We start from the raw sequence: 16,392 nt of genomic DNA on the forward strand, positions 1-16,392 counted from the left end.
ATGTAGTCTCGTGGAATAGAAATCGAAGAAAAATTGTGGAAATAATTTTCCCGGCTTTTCCTACGAAATTAATCTATTTTATAAAATAATTACGTTCGTTCTTCGGCGAATTATTCATGCAAATCTCGCTAATTTCCCTAAAGTCGCGGTAATTCGTCGAAAATGCACTTCAGTGACGTCACAAACAGGTTTTTTTAAAATTGAAAATTTGAAAAACAATGATAAGAAAATGCCGACTTTCACATTGAAGATTACAGATTTTGAATTTTTCCTATTTCCGTAATTTTTAAAATAAATCATGAGCTGTGAAGATTTTTTAGAATTTCAGGTAAGTACTATTCCATGTTCCTAAATCCGAGCTCATTTCGTTTCGTTGCTGTTCATGCGAGCGAAACGTTCAGTGCATTTCATGAGCAGACTTCTACACAATCATGTCCATTTCACTGTTAATTCATCGCTTCAATTACAGGATTACCTGAAGAAATCGAGAGATATTGATGATAAGTTGATATATACGCTCAATGCTTCCCTACCGACTCAGTCCTTCAAGACGGATTTGTCCAAAAAATGTCACGAGTTACAGGATACAGTATGTTGTATTTTTGCATCAATCTATTTCGTGTTCTTTTTAGGCTAATTTTCATTTCTCACCGCAGCTGGAAGCTAATTACAGAACGAGAGAATCGTCAATTTTACGTTGTATTAACTTAGCCACGGAAAATGTCAAGCAATTGAAGACAAAGCAGAGTAATAATTCTGATGATTTCAAATTAGCAAAAACTTTGAAGAAAGAACAAAATAAAGTAATTTATAATACGCTTCGATATTCGATTATTTTAAAATGCTCGAATATTTTCATCTTTTGTGTGATTTGCAGGTTAGATTATTACAAACCGAATTAGGAGTAGAAGAAATAGTGAAAAACCGATCTTCGAAATTACTTTACGAAAGATGTCGTTCTTATTTAAAACCCGAAGCGAGATAACCTAGCGGCGCAATTATTCGTTCATTTTATTTTGTAAATTTGTTTTTTTTTTTTATCAAGAACTTAGTAATTGATCATGCAACGAGATTGCACAATGAACATTGTAAAAAGAGACGTATTGAATAGGTGCTCATGTGAAAGACTTGTTAGTATGAATTTCTAGTGATATGGTTTCAAAATAAATACCTGAGACGTTTACATTGTATAAATAATTTATTCTAGTACACAGAAATTAACAAACACGAGAGAACAATCAATTTACAGGGTTTTTTATACTTATTCGATAATCTACACTTCCGGTTTCGGCGCAACCCATCTATAGAACGTTTCATTTTCACGCGTTTCACCGTATTTTTTCTTCTCTGCTTTTTCCAGCCATTTGTCTTGATACTTGTATACAGGCTTACCAATTAAAAACCAACAATATACAGGTGAAAATATCATAGCTGCGATCACCATCCTGAATTTGAATCTGCCCTTTACATAATCCCATTCGAAATAGCTGAAAATTACGTACACAAATTGTAATTGTATTCGGTGTATGAATTGAGAATACATGTTTAACTGATTTTACCTTATAGTGTTGGGAATTTCTGTAAATTTCCTAGTTTTTAACATATAAGCAACTATGAGTTTTTCAATGAAGCTCAGCTTCTTATCTCTGGAGGGAGTTATTCCGCCTGGAAAATAAAATAGTGATGAGAAAAGCAGAAACGATCACATTAGGCTACACTACACGAGTATTGAAAAATTCGTCGATCAAGGTGTGAATCGAAACTGGGCAACGGTGTGTGGAGAAAAGTTGAAAATTCTTACCTGGTCGATATAAATTTTTGAAAAATACGTACGATTTACCAAGTTCTTTCGACATGGTGAAAATTTTCGGAAATTTTCAAAAATTTTCACATCTTATCAGTCCATTTTGAAGTCCATTGATAAAAAATCAGGAGTGTTACCATTAACTGAATTTTTAAAGTGTTTTGCAATTTTAGATATTCTTTTCTAAATTGAAAATAAGATATATTTAAATGTAATTAGATTTTGAATAATTTTAGAAACAATTGAAATATTTTATTTAGTAATTTAAATCGCAAAAATTACGAAATAACGAATGAATTCCTTTTTTGTGAAAAAACACCCCAAAGTTTGTTCATCTGGCACCACTGCTCGATAATCGAAAAGCGAAAATTTTGCACCTCTCGCGATCTCAGCTGTTTGAATTTGTGTTATTTTTAGTTCCGTATTGTTTTATGAAATTGTCGAAACGAAATAATTCGTCGGTTTTACGATAAGTGCGTTAATTAGTAATTAATCATTTAGCGAATTTGCATTTCGGTTTGTTTCAGTTCGCACAGCAGCGTAGTTTATCGGATGCGATTAGGAACCAAGGACAATGATTTATTACGTACGATAATGGGAAAATATTTTGAAAAAAAATTCATCGTCGTAGTTTCAATCGTCTAGACTCGATCTGCGCGCGAAATTTTTTACCAAACATTCGATTTTAATCGTTGAAAATGTTTTTCAAACGTTACTTTCACACTTCGTTAGTGAACGATTGATAATGTTTGACAGATTACTCAGTGAATTCGACTGCTAGAATAGTCGAACTGAGTTTATTTATTTTACCATAGCGTAATAATCCGGTGATTTGTAATATGATGAAGACGTGGGATAATCAGAAATGGCTCGATCACTTGAACAGCAATTGGATAAAGGAAAGATTCGACACTGTTTCCACCCGAAGTGGTTTGAATTTTTTATATCGACGGTTAGAAGAGAATAAAGTAAGTAGGAGATTATGTTTTCAAGTATGGGTACACGATATCGATATAATATTTGGTTTGTTTTCTGTCTGATGCAGGAATTAAGCGAAACGCATAGCCAATCTAAGCATTATTTATCGGATTTATTCAACGAACCTGCTACTTTAGCATTACCGCTAATACCTGCGCCTTCCAGCAATGACATACAAGCTCAACTAGACGCGTTACTCGATGCGCAGATGAAATTAGCTCGTAATTTTTGCATGGAATCGTCGTTCATGAACGTACTGAGAAAACGACTGATAATTTTGAATCGCATATTTCACGCATATATGGTTAAATTCAACGTTCGTGATAAAACTTGGAACAAGGTACTGTATATAGTATTATCGCACACGTCGAATATCTTAATTAAGTAAACGTTTTTATAAATACGAATTATGAACGGCGTTTAATCGAGCATGTATAATGTTACAGCCCCAGCAAAGCTGCGATAAAGATTCGACACTTTGTGCGAATAAGAAACAAATCCTAATCGGATCGAACGCTTTGCTAGATTTATTCATAAAGAGCGGTTTAACGTTGATATTCTCACTAATTAAACAAAACTGGACTCAGACATCTGGTAATGAACCCGAACGTTGCATTTGAATGCATTTCTAAGGTCGAATGTATCTAATACGATTATTTTTTCAGACGAGAATGTAGCCTTTCAAGTATTAAATACGGCGATAGGTATCGTAAAAGGTCTAGCTCCGCTATCGTTAGCCAATGAAATGCATTTATCAAGTACCGGTCTCGAAGGTCTGCTTGAAATGTCCCAACGTCTGAAAGAAATCTGTCTATCGACCGAAGGAGCCTGTGTACAGAGTGAGTTGAGCGTCATGTCTCGTCTAGCTATACTTGTGACCTACTTATGTACCGATTCGATGTGATTTCAGTCAAAAATCTATCCGCTGAGTTACTCCTGTATCTAATCTTGCAAAGGGGATCGCTGCGTTATTTATTAGAATGGATAGACTCGGCTTTGAAGTGCTCCGGTGAAGTTACCATAACGAGATCGTCGTTTGAACAAGTTTTATGTCAGATTGACGAAGCGGTTAATTGCGATAGTAGGAAGTTACTCAATATCGACGTGAACTCATTCGGTGATAAAATCTCGGTCAATAAAGTAGCTGTATTGTTAATGAGAATCGTAAGTGTTTGATTGTCGACGCACATGTACAGGCATCGGTTCATTATGTATGCATATTTCGATAATAGTGTCATCGGCGATAGACTGTTACGGTTGCATTGAGCTCGTGCTGTTTATCATCAGAGGTGTTTGGGTGGCCTTCGGAATTCTCTTGAAGCAGAATATCGTTGCAGGAATTTTTAGCGAGTAATTTACGTAGAACAGATCCCAAAGCTCGTAATAATTGTCAATAAATCGTGTCAATTGTTCGAAAAAATTTTTAAAATTGAGTCGAATTTGATGGAAATTATATCAGCGTAGGAGGGAAGGACAATATGTTACGTAGGAAAGCCAATTAGTCGGTTTCCAATCGAACAAAAACTGTACCTATTTCAAAATCAATTTGCAACTGTTCTGAAACCATGAAACAAAACCTCGAATGTATTTCTGATGATCCGATGTCTCGATATTTTCAAATTCTGCTATAAAAGTTGGCAAACTATTTAAACTTGTATTCGAATTTCCAGATCATAAAGCTCTCCAAAAGCTACGCCAACTCATGGGTCAACTCAGACGTGCCGAATGTCCACTCGTTCTCATCGAAACGAGCTCAAGATAATTGCGAAGTCTACGTCTGGGGCAGTAATTCATCTCACCAGCTTGCCGAAGACGTTCAAGAGAAAATTCTCGTACCTAAACTAGCTAAAAATCTAGTCCACGTTGAGCAAGTACGTCGTATCATGTACAACTAACCCGGTGAACTGTTTAAATTCACTATGCTAATTACGTATTCGTTTCGAAGGCGGAAGCTGGTCAGTATTGCACGTTTTTCATAAACAGCAATGGCTCGATAAGTGCGTGCGGTAAAGGAAGCTATGGCCGGCTCGGTTTGGGCGACAGTAATAATCACGTTACACCTAAAACCATCGATGTACCTGCTAATATAATTAAAATATCGTCTTCGAAGGGTAGCGATGGACATACATTGGCTTTGACTGATGATGGACACGTTTATAGTTGGGGAGATGGTACGATTAACACATCTCTTTTATTTCCTCCCGTCCTGTGTTGATCTGTATTAAATAAAGAGATGTTTTTGTCCAAACAGGTGATTATGGTAAACTCGGTCACGGTAATTGCTTGACCCAGAAGCAACCTAAACTTATCCTGGGACCTTTAGCTAATAAACGAGTAGTCTGTATTAACGCTGGATACCGTCACAGCGCCGCAGTCACCGACGACGGTGAACTTTACACCTGGGGGGAAGGAAATTACGGTCGACTTGGTAAGTTCTCGTCGTTATTTCATCCCTGAGGCTGATCTGAATGAACAAAGTATTATGGTGGTTTATTTTTTTGTCCAGGTCACGGTGATAGCAATGCCCAATACGTACCTACTCTGGTGAAAGAAATCTCCGGTGTTGGATCCGTATCCTGCGGTTCGGCTCATACGTTAGCGTTATCTCGTGATGGTAAAACTGTATGGTCTTTCGGTAATGGAGACGGTGGCAAGCTCGGCCACGGTGACACAACTCGAGTCTATAAACCGAGAGTTATCGAGGCTCTGCAAGGTATGGTCATCAAGAAAATATGCGCCGGACATCAGTTTTCGTTGGCTTTGACCTTGAGTGGCCGGGTACGTCGATTTGACTCATTTAATTGATCAATGTGTTCTCAAAGATGGAGCTTGAACGAATTTTATTATTTTTATAGGTTTTTTCGTGGGGTCATGGAGCTGCCCTTGGATGCGGTTTATCAGATACGACTCTTCTGGTTCCTCATCAAGTCGACGAACTCGATCAAAAAATTGTCATTGATATATCCGTCGGTGACTCGCATTGTTTAGCTTTGACGTTAGAATGTGAAGTAAGTGAGATTCCTCCATGTCATAATATTCACCTTGGACAATTTTTTGAGAGTTTCTGGCTTGTTCTGCAGGTATTTGCTTGGGGTAATAATGTCATGGGGCAGTGTGGCCAAGGTAATTTTAACAGCCCTGTCAAGAAACCTGTCAAAGTGATCAATTTGGATGGTACACCGGTTCATCAAATATCAGCTGGAACATCTCACAGCATCGTATGGACAGCTGTGCCCTCAAATAGGTACAGAATCCGAGCCATATGATGCAGAATAATCAATTAGTTCTCGAGTCTCATCTATTTTGTTTTTTATATTTTTTTATACAGACAAGATGTGACTTTGAAACGACCATTTTGCTTCGACCTACACGAAAACACTTTCACGACGATTCTCGTATTTCTAGAAAGATACGGCGCCAAATTCGAAGAAGAATTTTCATGTTTCGATACCAAACAGTCAGTATATTAATATTTGACGATTAAAATTAGAACGAGTGAAAAAAGAAATAATGAGATATTTTTCTATTTAATTTACAGAGAACACGAACAGTTTGTTACGTTATGTGTGGAACTCCTGATGTCTCATTTGGTGCTCACGAATTCCGGATTATCGTCCAGTATCTCGTTAAATAAAGTATCCGGCATCACACTCAGACATCTTTTAATCAAGTTAGTAAATTAGGAAGAAATTAAAATGGGAAAAGGTCTGAAAAATACAATATTTATGACGAATATGAAATTATTTTGCAGTTTACTCGATAAAGATATTTCGAACGAGACCGAAGTTATCATCAGAGACTGCCTGATCAGCGGAACGTGGTATTTTTTGCCATCGATTAAAGAATGCATGGAGTTAATGTTGACATTATTAAATACTTCTTCGTTGACCAAAGGACAGGTGAAAAAATTGAACTGTGAATGTAGAAAATTCAGTCAACTGTAGAAATTTGAATTTTTTTCTCGATTTCAGAAAGTCTTACTCGACATCACGATAAATACGCTGAGTGAATGCAGTCAAATGGGATCTCTGATACTGAGCGAAGAATCCGATGACTTGAAATACTCCGATGGCACTGATACTGATATCGACCGAGTTAAAAAGAACGACACTTTCGCTCTGATTGAGAATTTAATGAACACATTGTTGAATAATCTGTCTACTCAACAGGTAATTACTCGTCATTGTTTAATTTCATTTCGTTCGGGGGAAGGGGGAGATGGAGTTATTTGAAATCAAGATATGTTTTGCCATTCTTCAAAATTGCCAAGTCTCGCTCGTTTTTTACTGAAAATTTTCGATTTTTTGAAAAAATTTCTATCTAAAAGTTTTTTTTTTTTCAACTTGTTTTTTGACCTAAAATTGAGAAAAATTTAATTTTTTAAAATTGCCAAGTATTTTTTTTTTTTTTGATAAGTAAACTAAGTTTCCCTTCCTCCTCCTCCCCTAATCCTCGATTTCCTAGTTGTTAAGTTGAAAGATATTTTTTTTAATTTAGGCGAAATTGAATTACACCCTTCATGAATTTTGTTTTTATTTGCAGATGGAAGCATTGATTCAGTTCCAAACAATGTTAGAAAGCGATGACGTTTCCCAGAGTATTCTCGATTACAAAAATTTTGTCACCCACTTCATATCAAATAATTTATACAATTTGCTATCGTATTTTCAAATACATCTGTTGACTTATTGCTGCGAATACAAGAACTCTGTAAGTACTTGGTGAAATCATCTACAAGTTTCAGTTAATTCACATTTTGGATGATAATGGGTTGGGATTTATTCAGTTAGGTATCTCTAAATTTTTACATCTTTTTTTTTTTGCAGAAAGTAAAATCAATTTGTATTTCGATGCTGAAACGACATATCGCCATTCTCTTACCCATAAGTTGCAAAATTATTACAAAATGCGAAAGTATCCTGTCACAATCTCCCGGATTCACGACCGATATCACGAGTGCGTACACTTGCTTTTCAAAATGACCCGATCGAAGGATTAAATTGACATGTATTTTCAATTTCTGTATCAATCTTTACAGATATACTGTTTCATTCGGTGGCCGGAAGCATGTTATCAAATTTACTCCATTCAGTGCTGCTGATCCAGGAAGAAGTTATGATATCCTCGTGTAATCTATTGATGGATCTTCTAGGACCTTTAGATAAATTTAATAAGCACTTACCGGTGCCTTTAGATGAAACTTCGAGTACGTAATGAAAGAAAAAATTCATACTACATCTCAACCTGAAATTACTCGGTCGATTAATTTTTATTATTATTTTTTTTACGGTACAGGTAACGATAGCGTATTGATAACGTTCTTGGATTACGAATCGTGGATGTGGGTCATCGATTGCGAACAACTATGCAGTCTTTTACTAGGAAGATGTATTTATAGTCGTATTAAAGGAAGCGTTGATTATTTAGAAATGGATAAATGGAAACATTGGCTCAAAAACGATTTATTTTACGAAGCGTTGGCTCACGCTGTGACATCCTCCGGTATTGGGGAAATGACTGAATTAGGTTAGTTCCCATTTCCGAAGAAATTTTCCCTGTTGAATGATAAATAACTAAAAGTAATTTATTATGATTATTTCCAGCCGAAGATATCGAGAAATTTTGTATCGGTTTAGTCTCCGTGATCGATACATCGACCAATGTACGTACCTACTTTAGCCACAATGTGCCCAAAAGTTTACCCCAAAGTGTAAAGTCAACGTTGGAGATCGTTTTCATGATGGACGACTACGGTGCCTCGTGTAGCTGGACTGGAGCTTCTTCGGATCTAACAAGTGTACCGAAATTATTCGACATGTTGAGAAATTACGGTCTGAAAAGGAGTTTCAATTATTCCGATTACGGGGTTAAATTACAAGTAGTCAGTAGGATCTTCCTGCTGGATTTAATCAAAGCTGTCGGATACAGATTCACTGACTTGTGAGTATCTGATGAAAGTATTGTATTTTGTTGTGCGTTTGTTTTATTTATTTTGGATTTTTTTCTACAGTATCAATTGCCAAGGGTCTGTATCAGAAGATGTGCTGAATGCGGTGATCAACTTTAGTAAAAAATTAGTCACGTTTTATAATTTCGAACGTGCTCATTATTCGAACTCGACCGAAGATTATCTAGGTTTGAAAATAATTTATATCAGATGAAAAATATTGCAACCGAATGAGTGATGTTAAAACCTGTATTGTTATTTTTGTTTTACAGAAGCTTTCGTTCACGATGCCCAAGTCAGCAATTACGAAGATATTTATAAAATGGTGTGCTCTGAGACGTTAAATAGATGCATATTTTTAATGGTGTTGCACGACAGTTGCCCGAACGAATCGGTTTTGAAGAACATCAAACCTCCATTGAAAGCTCTCGATGAACCTAAAGAGTACGTTATATTTTGAAAAATTTTCCAATTCCCTGATTTCTCATCACGGTTAATTAAATGTGTGTTTTTTTTATTGCCAGTGTTGCCAAATTCAACGAAATCATTAAAAACTTGGTAGCTTACGTCGATCCTCAAATTAGTTGTAAATTCAACGAACATTTATACTCGAAACCGAAAAATATTATAAAAGCTGCTTTCTCGTGTCAGTCGTTAGCCGAAGTGAGTGGGAATAAAATTAATTTAATGTTTTCAATTATCGATGGTAATCGAATCTACAATAATTTCATTTCGTTTTCTAGGCTCGATTACAAGCTATGACCCAGATGCTAGAATTTTTTACCGTATCTCGAACAGAAGGCGAAATAATACCTTTGCTGGATTGTGTAAGTGTAAATTCTCTCAACAGAATCCCTCCTTTTTGTCCTGTCGAACAAACCACCCTATTTATGGCTCTCTATTGATCTCCTCAGACATACGCAGCGTTCCTCTGCGGATTCTACGGTGCTTCGGGAAACGAATGCAATCTGAGACACTATCAAGAAGGAATCGAATTCGCCACTAAAGATATTCTATCGGAAATGCAAACCGTCACTTATAAAATCCATAACAGATTCGTCACCGGACTTCGTATGAATTCGCTGAACGACAGTTGTAGTAAATATCCCTCCGCTACTTCTATTTTTCCAACAAATATTGACGAATAAAGAGCTAATCGTCTGTATGAATTCGATTGCAGTGAAAAACGACCTGCTTCCTGTGCTGCAATTATTCGCCTTGAGTTATCGATTCTCGAGCAACGAAGCCAAAGCTGTGGTTAGCGAAGGATTGTTGCATATTTTAATCGATATATGTTGCCATACTCCGTTATCTATGATCTCTTACGAAAATCCTTCGTATTTATCCAAAGCTGCGTCTAATTTATTGTATATTATCTCGATATCGTGCAGGTTTGTACGATGAACTCGAAAAATCTCCAAATCACCGAGATCCGATGGCTAGTGGACTAATTTTGGATTATTTTTCAGCCTTTATTCCGAAGAATACACGTCTTCGTTTATGGATAACGTTGTCACAACGTTACATTCGTATTTCGAGTACCTGCTGAAATCGCTCCAGGCAGACGAATCGTGTAGTTCTCACAACAACGATCCTAGACATCCCGTAGCCGAGAAAACAAACGGATTACGTATGTTGGAGAAAACCATCGGTGATTTCTTAGCATCTTTGATGCTGTTCGCCAGCGTCAAAAGAGCCGGATCTTATTTACTGACGGAAATATGGGTCAAGGGATTGCTCGAAGTGTTACGTGTGAACGCCGAAGGTGTCCCAAGAGTTAATTCGTTGCGACCTAAACTTCTAGCTATCAAATTATTGGCGACTATTTTACCTGAAGACGTTTACTACGGATCGAGTAAATCGTCCTTTATTCATATTTACGATTCGGAATATAAACAGAAAGTACGTAGGAGAAAAATAATCAACCTTATGAATTTGTATTTTTGGAAAATTGCAAAGTGTTGACGTTCGATGTTGCTTTCAGATCGTTGTAGATATTTTCCAGCAGTTGTACTCGTACATGTGGCTTGTGCCGGAGAAAGTCGAACAAAAGTACGCTATTAATAAAGAAAAGGAGCTAGATAAGAAACTAGCATCGATAATTAACGAAGGTAAATATTATTTGAGCTGAAAAATCGCGATTATGTTGAAATAATGCAAGGTTAATTGAGCTAATTTATTTTTATTGCAGCAGGAAAAGACGAAGATGCTGATTTTCGATCAGACGATGAAAACTATTATCCTATTCACGATGTAGGATTCGATCCGAATAAATGCTGCAATTGTACGATCGAAAATAACGATACAGTCGTTCATGGACCTAGCGGTGGTCGTGGATATGCTTTAGGAAATATCGGATTCACTCAAGGTATCTAACTCGGACGTATTTTACTGAAATTTCAATCAGTCGATTCATTGAAACTCTTTATTAACCTCATTTCTTCACGTAGGTTGTTATCAATGGCGATTCTACATCGATAAAGATCACAAAGCCAACGAAGGCACCTGCGTAGGTGTCTCTAAATGGCCGGTGCACGATTTCAATCACAGAACTACGGACGATATGTGGCTTTACAGAGCCTACAAGTGAGCATCAATCTTCCTCCATCTTGTAAACGAGTCTCAGTGTATCTAATAATCATACTTTCTGTTCAGTGGAAACCTTTATCACAATGGAGAAATGCAAACCGCTCTGCATAAATTTACCAAGGGAGATTATATTCTGGCTGTGTTAGATATAGAATCAAAACGACTGAGTTTCGCTAAAAATAAAGGCGAAGTGATGCTGGCTTTCGATAATATCGATGTGTCTGCTCCACTATACCCTTGTGTCATGTTTTACAGTAATAATCCCGGTGAAAGGGTAAGTGGATGAAGTCCCAATGACCTTTTTTGATCGGTGTTGCTTTTTCAATGGTAATAAAATCATATTTGATCATTTCAGGTACGAATTAAAGGAATGTATGTTCGAGAACAAACCAAAGATTTGTTACCAGGTGAACCTTACTGCGCTCCATTGACCGTCGTCATGGTCGAAGCTTACGTTTCCCTTATACGAGAACTCCACAATTCTGATAATTGGACTGATAATGTGAGTAAACCGCAGAAATAGACTTAGCTGCGTTGAGAAACCGTATATCGACGTATTTTTTTTTTGTTTTCAGGTAAACGAATGTATAATGAGTCGATTAAATAACAGTAAAGAATTATTACCCAAAGTACCTCTGAAATTTTTTGAAAGTACGTTCCTCTTTCAATTAATCCAAATCTTTAGAAATCTTGAAAATTATTTTCTAATTTTTTTTTTTCATTATTGCAGATCAAAACAACGACCATTCTTTGGCTGGTACACCCAAACAGAACCAGCATTCTACCGATAAAATAGATTACGCAGCTTTAAATTTAGACTCGTTTTGTAAACACTTGTGGCCTGTTTTGGCTGTCATCGGAGGTGTCGATCGTGGTCTTCGTATTGGTGGCCTGTGCACGAAATCCAACACCGATGACGAACAGTTGATTTTGGGATCTATTAAACAAGGTCTATCTACGGTGAAATTGTTGCACAAATCTCCCTATTTAACTGTCAGGTAATTAGAAGATTAATTTCAAGCCTCGAGACATCTTGGTGTTGAATTTCAGGGGTGATAATTCCAAAAAAAATGTTTCAGTAACGAGAATACCCAAGATTTGAAATTCTGCGAACCAAAGCCATTCAACGTAAATAAACTGGGAATAGTTTGTTCCGAAATTTGGCGCATTTTGACCCAAATTAGTGGTATAAGTGGCCAGGTAAATTCAACTTGGAGCATCATATAAAAACAATACTAGATCTTTGTGTTTTAATTATCCTTTTTTTTGATTTTCAGATCTCTCTACCGAAGCTAAAAATGAGCCCTCAAGAAGTTCAATTGGTGATCGACCGGATTTGGTGTATGACCGATTTGAAGGAAAATTCTTCCGAAGGATATTACTTTCAATCCCCCAGACATAGTTTGGAAAGACTGTCAAACCAGATACTTTCGAACGTATTCGGCGAAATCACAAATCGACGGAATAATATGAGTCGTAGCCTGAGTGAAAGCTCCAGCCAACCTTCCTCTAGTTCGAGTTTCGCTAATAAACCGATTATCGATAAAATCATAACAGCTAAGTAAGTATTATGACGAGTGAAAAAAGTGATTAGTAATTGAGCTAATTGAATGTTTTATTTTTGCAGGGAATCGTACGAAAAACTTTTAAGATTCGAGACTGTTTGCATGAAGTATTATTTTATACAAACCTGCGCTCTCAAGACTATCTCAGTGCTGATCAATTCTCATAAATATTTCAATTTGATGTTCGATCCTTTGTTCAAAGATGAAGAGGAAGAGAACAGTAATGTAAGTTATGAAAAAATATGTATATTTACGAAGGGAAGGGGGAGGGATTCGAAATCTTTATTTAAGAAATTGACTGAAAAAACAATATTTCGACAGGAAAATGAAAATGCTCGAGACGACAAAAAATCCGAAGATCACAAAGACCTCACCGAAACTCTGCAGTGTGTTTTAAGGTAAGTCAAAAGTAACTTGATACGAGTCTCGATTCATTTGAACACCTAATCGAAGCCAACTCATCATTTCTCCCGTCATGTTTCGTTTACAGATGCATCCTAGACCGCAGCACATTGGTCAACGAAAACTCCGAAGTTAGCAATTTATCAACATACGAACGAGTACTCAGCGTATTATACAATAACTACGTCCGTGCTCAAGTAGAATTCACGTATCAAATAGACCAACTCACGTCACGAGTTCGATCGATGGAAAATTGCAAAAAAATAAAAGAACCGTTCAACTCGCACATGTTTAATCGTTTGCTAACGAAAACCCACGAACAGGATGTGGAACCTTGGGTAATTGCTCGATATCTGGATCAGAGAAACCAGAGTCTGATAAAAATTCTGTTATTAATATGTTCATGTGTTGTTTATCGATGTACAGAGACCTCCCATGAGTCAAATGGCCAATCTATCACCTACGGCGCGCTCCAAGCTCTTCTTGATATCGCCCAACGAAGACGGCAGCATTCTGAGAAACTACGCTTTTCCGACGCCGGCCCTTAGACGAATGAGACGTCGTAATATCTCAGCGAGTGATTTATCTGTATCGGTCGATATGCTGCAACAGAACGATAACCCGACCGGAATCTACGGAGCGATGCCAGGTACATCGGATGTCAGTTCACCGATGGTGAACAACGAAGATGATCTTTCGATGCAGAATTTATTCTCAACCTTTTTACAATCTCCTACGAATGATTGGTTACTGAATGACGAACCGGAGACGACCGAAGAGTCGCCGGAAGAATTGATTTATCCGTCTACCTCGTCTAAACCAGCGGTGGCTTTACCTTTACTTGAAATGGGATTCTCGATGGATCAAGTTAAACACGCTATGAGCGCTGTTGGTGAGTTTGGGTTTCAAAATCGAGGTTTTCCGAGGTAAAATTTATCTACAGAAGGTTTTTTTTTATAGCTAATGAAATAGTTAGCGATTCATCGGTTGATCGATTGGCATCGTGGATGATGGATCATCCTTGTGTGGATTCCGATATCGATGATAATGGTAATCCGCAAGCTGCCCTGGGTGATTCGGGTATTCCTGAGTATGAAATGTCGTATTCCAGTTTTCCATCTCCTAAAGTAAGCTTTTGTCGTGTTATTTACCAAAATATCGAATTAATTGATCGTAATTTCGGTTAATTTTTGTGTAAATTTATCAAGACGCCGTCAAGTGCCGGATACTCGATGGATCAACATTTCGAATTTTTACCGATGAGTTTACCAAATGAATTGGCCATGGCGATGGATTATAAACCAATCAGCTCAACGAGTAACGTTCGAAGAAGAATAAATGCTAGGAATTTGAGCGAATCCGGATACTCCAGTGAAAGGGAACATGTTCGAGGGGAAGGAGAAGCGTTGTATAATCACAATCTGCAAGCTCTCAGTCCTACAGCGGTAGCTGAAAGGAAAGGATTAATGGTAAATGTTCTTTATTTTAATGAACTCGAATCGTAGACGAATTTTTAAATTGATTTTGTGGTGTTGTAGAAATACACTGTGCGAAGTATCTGTAGCATATGTTGCTTCAGAGTTGATAAAATCATCGATCATTTGTTGAGTGTGCATCCAGGATGTAAAGCTTTATGTTTCACTACAGCTTGCGGATCTTTCAGAGGTACGAACCGTTTACCTGTTTGTAATCCAAACTATTTAATTTAAAACAAATCGTCTAATTCGACCGGTTTCCTATTCTAGGAGACAAGTACTACTATTTATGTGCGGAATGTAGTAAAAAATACACTAATATGGCAGCTAGCAACAAAGCCAACATCATGGACAGACAAAGAAGAGTAAAAGTTATAAATCCGAGCACTGGAGAAGAAATGGTCATGGTTAGCGAACCTTCGTATATGGGAGAACCTTCGTACATTGATCATACCGAGTTCATTTCGGAAGCTGTCTCTTTCATGGGACCAGATCCATTGGGAGCTGGCTATGTACCGACGGTGACTCGAAGTGTTGACGAAAATGCCTGTAAGTTTCAATCTGAATCCGTACAAAAAGAAATTGCGCTTGAGATTTTTTTCTTCACTGACGAATGGAATGTTTACAGATGAAGAAATACCCACAGTTCAGAACGCTGATTCGGATTTCATTGAGATGGTTAGTGGGGCAGTGTGTCCTTTGAAAAGATTGGATATTTTGTATCGAACTGCGAATTCGCTGACGTCGTCGATGGCTCGAATGATCGTGATGAGATCTTTATCGGTAATTTGTAAAAAGTAAGTTGATTTTGTTCAATGCAGTTCAACTTTTTCTGTAATTTTGAAGTGGACCTAAATTGGTTCAAAAAAGAATTTCTGAGTAATCTATTTTTTTGATTTACCAGTGGTCTCAACGGCAGTGGTAAAGGATTAGAAGTTCTCGGTTTGAAAGACGCCAAGAAAATCGTCCAACTGATGCGTCTCTTGGTCAGTGGCAAAATTGGATTCATCTTCGAAGAAAACGGCGCTCCGGCCGCTACCTCAGGTGGAGCAAATGGTTACGAACAACGACACTTGAAATCATTCGCTCAGCAATGTATTGGGTATCTTTGTTCGGCCATCACTACCTTGACTCACGATGATCCAGATACCTACAGTGAGATCATGAGACTGTGCAGTGAGGTAGGAATTGATCTCATCTGAGCTAAGAGTAAACTTTGATGCCCAACACACGTAAAATCTCAATTTTTTTCCGCAGAATATGTTGATGGCGGCCAGACACGGTTTCAAAGAAGATAATAGTCTTCAAGTGAATAAAATTCTGGTCGGATTTCTAACCTCCCAAGACGCCTTCTTCAAATTACTCGCTAAAGGTACGTGAACCAACAAAATCTGGTACATTCAACCTCAATCATATCGAAACAATTCATTTTGAAATTCGTGTGTAATTTTACAGAAAGATCAGATTCGATAGACTCGAGTTTTTCATCAACTGACGAGAAATCATCAGCTTTAGCATTAGCCAATAGTTTAGCAGCTTGCATTCTGTCATCGAAACTGAACCCCAGCGAACGGCAATGGGCTGCTTTTCAATTGGTAATTATTCTCCCAACCTTTTCAGACTGATACGATG

The 16,392-nt window shown here is 37.3% G+C and overlaps 3 protein-coding genes across 5 annotated transcripts in view; 2 read left to right on the forward strand and 1 right to left on the reverse strand.

Annotated features, from left to right (window-relative positions):
• On the forward strand, nt 1-1,183 carry Ccdc58 (Coiled-coil domain-containing 58). The gene is made up of 4 exons (XM_065368536.1): nt 1-328; nt 470-589; nt 657-803; nt 878-1,183. The coding sequence occupies exons 1-4, from the start codon at nt 299-301 to the stop codon at nt 983-985; spliced, it is 405 nt and encodes a 134-aa protein (XP_065224608.1). The 5' UTR covers nt 1-298; the 3' UTR covers nt 986-1,183.
• Nucleotides 1,180-3,047, reverse strand: LOC135848601 (uncharacterized). 2 transcript variants are annotated; one of them, XR_010559391.1, is made up of 3 exons: nt 1,802-1,946; nt 1,560-1,665; nt 1,180-1,487 (listed from the first exon to the last, which is right to left on the reverse strand). XR_010559391.1 is itself a non-coding variant. In XM_065368537.1 (3 exons), the coding sequence occupies exons 1-3, from the start codon at nt 2,954-2,956 to the stop codon at nt 1,274-1,276; spliced, it is 369 nt and encodes a 122-aa protein (XP_065224609.1). In that variant the 5' UTR covers nt 2,957-3,047; the 3' UTR covers nt 1,180-1,273. The 2 variants fall into 2 exon arrangements, 1 of the variants encoding a protein (XP_065224609.1); XM_065368537.1 differs by lacking the exon at nt 1,802-1,946 and adding an exon at nt 2,908-3,047.
• The window catches only part of LOC135848588 (probable E3 ubiquitin-protein ligase HERC1), a 27,425-nt gene continuing 13,193 nt past the window's right edge, over nt 2,161-16,392 (forward strand). Inside the window, exons 1-48 of one of the 2 annotated variants that reach the window (XM_065368522.1) lie at nt 2,161-2,772; nt 2,850-3,122; nt 3,229-3,376; nt 3,448-3,621; nt 3,693-3,946; nt 4,453-4,653; nt 4,728-4,953; nt 5,034-5,210; nt 5,289-5,560; nt 5,638-5,790; nt 5,863-6,026; nt 6,111-6,239; nt 6,321-6,452; nt 6,534-6,681; nt 6,754-6,951; nt 7,325-7,492; nt 7,609-7,738; nt 7,821-7,988; nt 8,078-8,308; nt 8,386-8,722; nt 8,793-8,917; nt 9,002-9,173; nt 9,254-9,392; nt 9,473-9,556; nt 9,644-9,827; nt 9,910-10,120; nt 10,199-10,631; nt 10,714-10,840; nt 10,921-11,097; nt 11,180-11,315; nt 11,385-11,592; nt 11,674-11,820; nt 11,894-11,969; nt 12,049-12,316; nt 12,398-12,518; nt 12,596-12,879; nt 12,946-13,108; nt 13,205-13,281; nt 13,374-13,623; nt 13,712-14,177; nt 14,246-14,412; nt 14,494-14,754; nt 14,824-14,950; nt 15,031-15,309; nt 15,389-15,557; nt 15,665-15,941; nt 16,018-16,132; nt 16,216-16,355. In XM_065368522.1, the coding sequence (XP_065224594.1) occupies nt 2,644-2,772; nt 2,850-3,122; nt 3,229-3,376; nt 3,448-3,621; nt 3,693-3,946; nt 4,453-4,653; nt 4,728-4,953; nt 5,034-5,210; nt 5,289-5,560; nt 5,638-5,790; nt 5,863-6,026; nt 6,111-6,239; nt 6,321-6,452; nt 6,534-6,681; nt 6,754-6,951; nt 7,325-7,492; nt 7,609-7,738; nt 7,821-7,988; nt 8,078-8,308; nt 8,386-8,722; nt 8,793-8,917; nt 9,002-9,173; nt 9,254-9,392; nt 9,473-9,556; nt 9,644-9,827; nt 9,910-10,120; nt 10,199-10,631; nt 10,714-10,840; nt 10,921-11,097; nt 11,180-11,315; nt 11,385-11,592; nt 11,674-11,820; nt 11,894-11,969; nt 12,049-12,316; nt 12,398-12,518; nt 12,596-12,879; nt 12,946-13,108; nt 13,205-13,281; nt 13,374-13,623; nt 13,712-14,177; nt 14,246-14,412; nt 14,494-14,754; nt 14,824-14,950; nt 15,031-15,309; nt 15,389-15,557; nt 15,665-15,941; nt 16,018-16,132; nt 16,216-16,355 (9,195 nt within the window). In that variant the 5' untranslated portion in view covers nt 2,161-2,643. The remainder of the gene's footprint in view (nt 2,773-2,849; nt 3,123-3,228; nt 3,377-3,447; nt 3,622-3,692; nt 3,947-4,452; nt 4,654-4,727; nt 4,954-5,033; nt 5,211-5,288; nt 5,561-5,637; nt 5,791-5,862; nt 6,027-6,110; nt 6,240-6,320; nt 6,453-6,533; nt 6,682-6,753; nt 6,952-7,324; nt 7,493-7,608; nt 7,739-7,820; nt 7,989-8,077; nt 8,309-8,385; nt 8,723-8,792; nt 8,918-9,001; nt 9,174-9,253; nt 9,393-9,472; nt 9,557-9,643; nt 9,828-9,909; nt 10,121-10,198; nt 10,632-10,713; nt 10,841-10,920; nt 11,098-11,179; nt 11,316-11,384; nt 11,593-11,673; nt 11,821-11,893; nt 11,970-12,048; nt 12,317-12,397; nt 12,519-12,595; nt 12,880-12,945; nt 13,109-13,204; nt 13,282-13,373; nt 13,624-13,711; nt 14,178-14,245; nt 14,413-14,493; nt 14,755-14,823; nt 14,951-15,030; nt 15,310-15,388; nt 15,558-15,664; nt 15,942-16,017; nt 16,133-16,215; nt 16,356-16,392) is intronic. The other variant, XM_065368523.1, reaches the window with a different exon arrangement.

Source organism: Planococcus citri, chromosome 5, assembly GCF_950023065.1.
Source record: "Planococcus citri chromosome 5, ihPlaCitr1.1, whole genome shotgun sequence".
Classification (NCBI taxonomy): domain Eukaryota; kingdom Metazoa; phylum Arthropoda; class Insecta; order Hemiptera; family Pseudococcidae; genus Planococcus; species Planococcus citri.

Coding starts and splice junctions, on each gene's coding strand:
- Ccdc58 (XM_065368536.1), top strand. CDS start 299: ATGAGCTGTGAAGATTTTTTAGAATTTCAG. Junction 329..469: donor AAGATTTTTTAGAATTTCAG/GTAAGTACTATT, acceptor CTTCAATTACAG/GATTACCTGAAGAAATCGAG. Junction 590..656: donor GTCACGAGTTACAGGATACA/GTATGTTGTATT, acceptor TTCTCACCGCAG/CTGGAAGCTAATTACAGAAC.
- LOC135848601 (XM_065368537.1), bottom strand. CDS start 2,956: ATGTCATTGCTGGAAGGCGCAGGTATTAGCGGTAATGCTAAAGTAGCA. Junction 1,666..2,907: donor CGGTAATGCTAAAGTAGCAG/GTTCGTTGAATA, acceptor TTTATTTTCCAG/GCGGAATAACTCCCTCCAGA. Junction 1,488..1,559: donor GAAATTCCCAACACTATAAG/GTAAAATCAGTT, acceptor CGTAATTTTCAG/CTATTTCGAATGGGATTATG.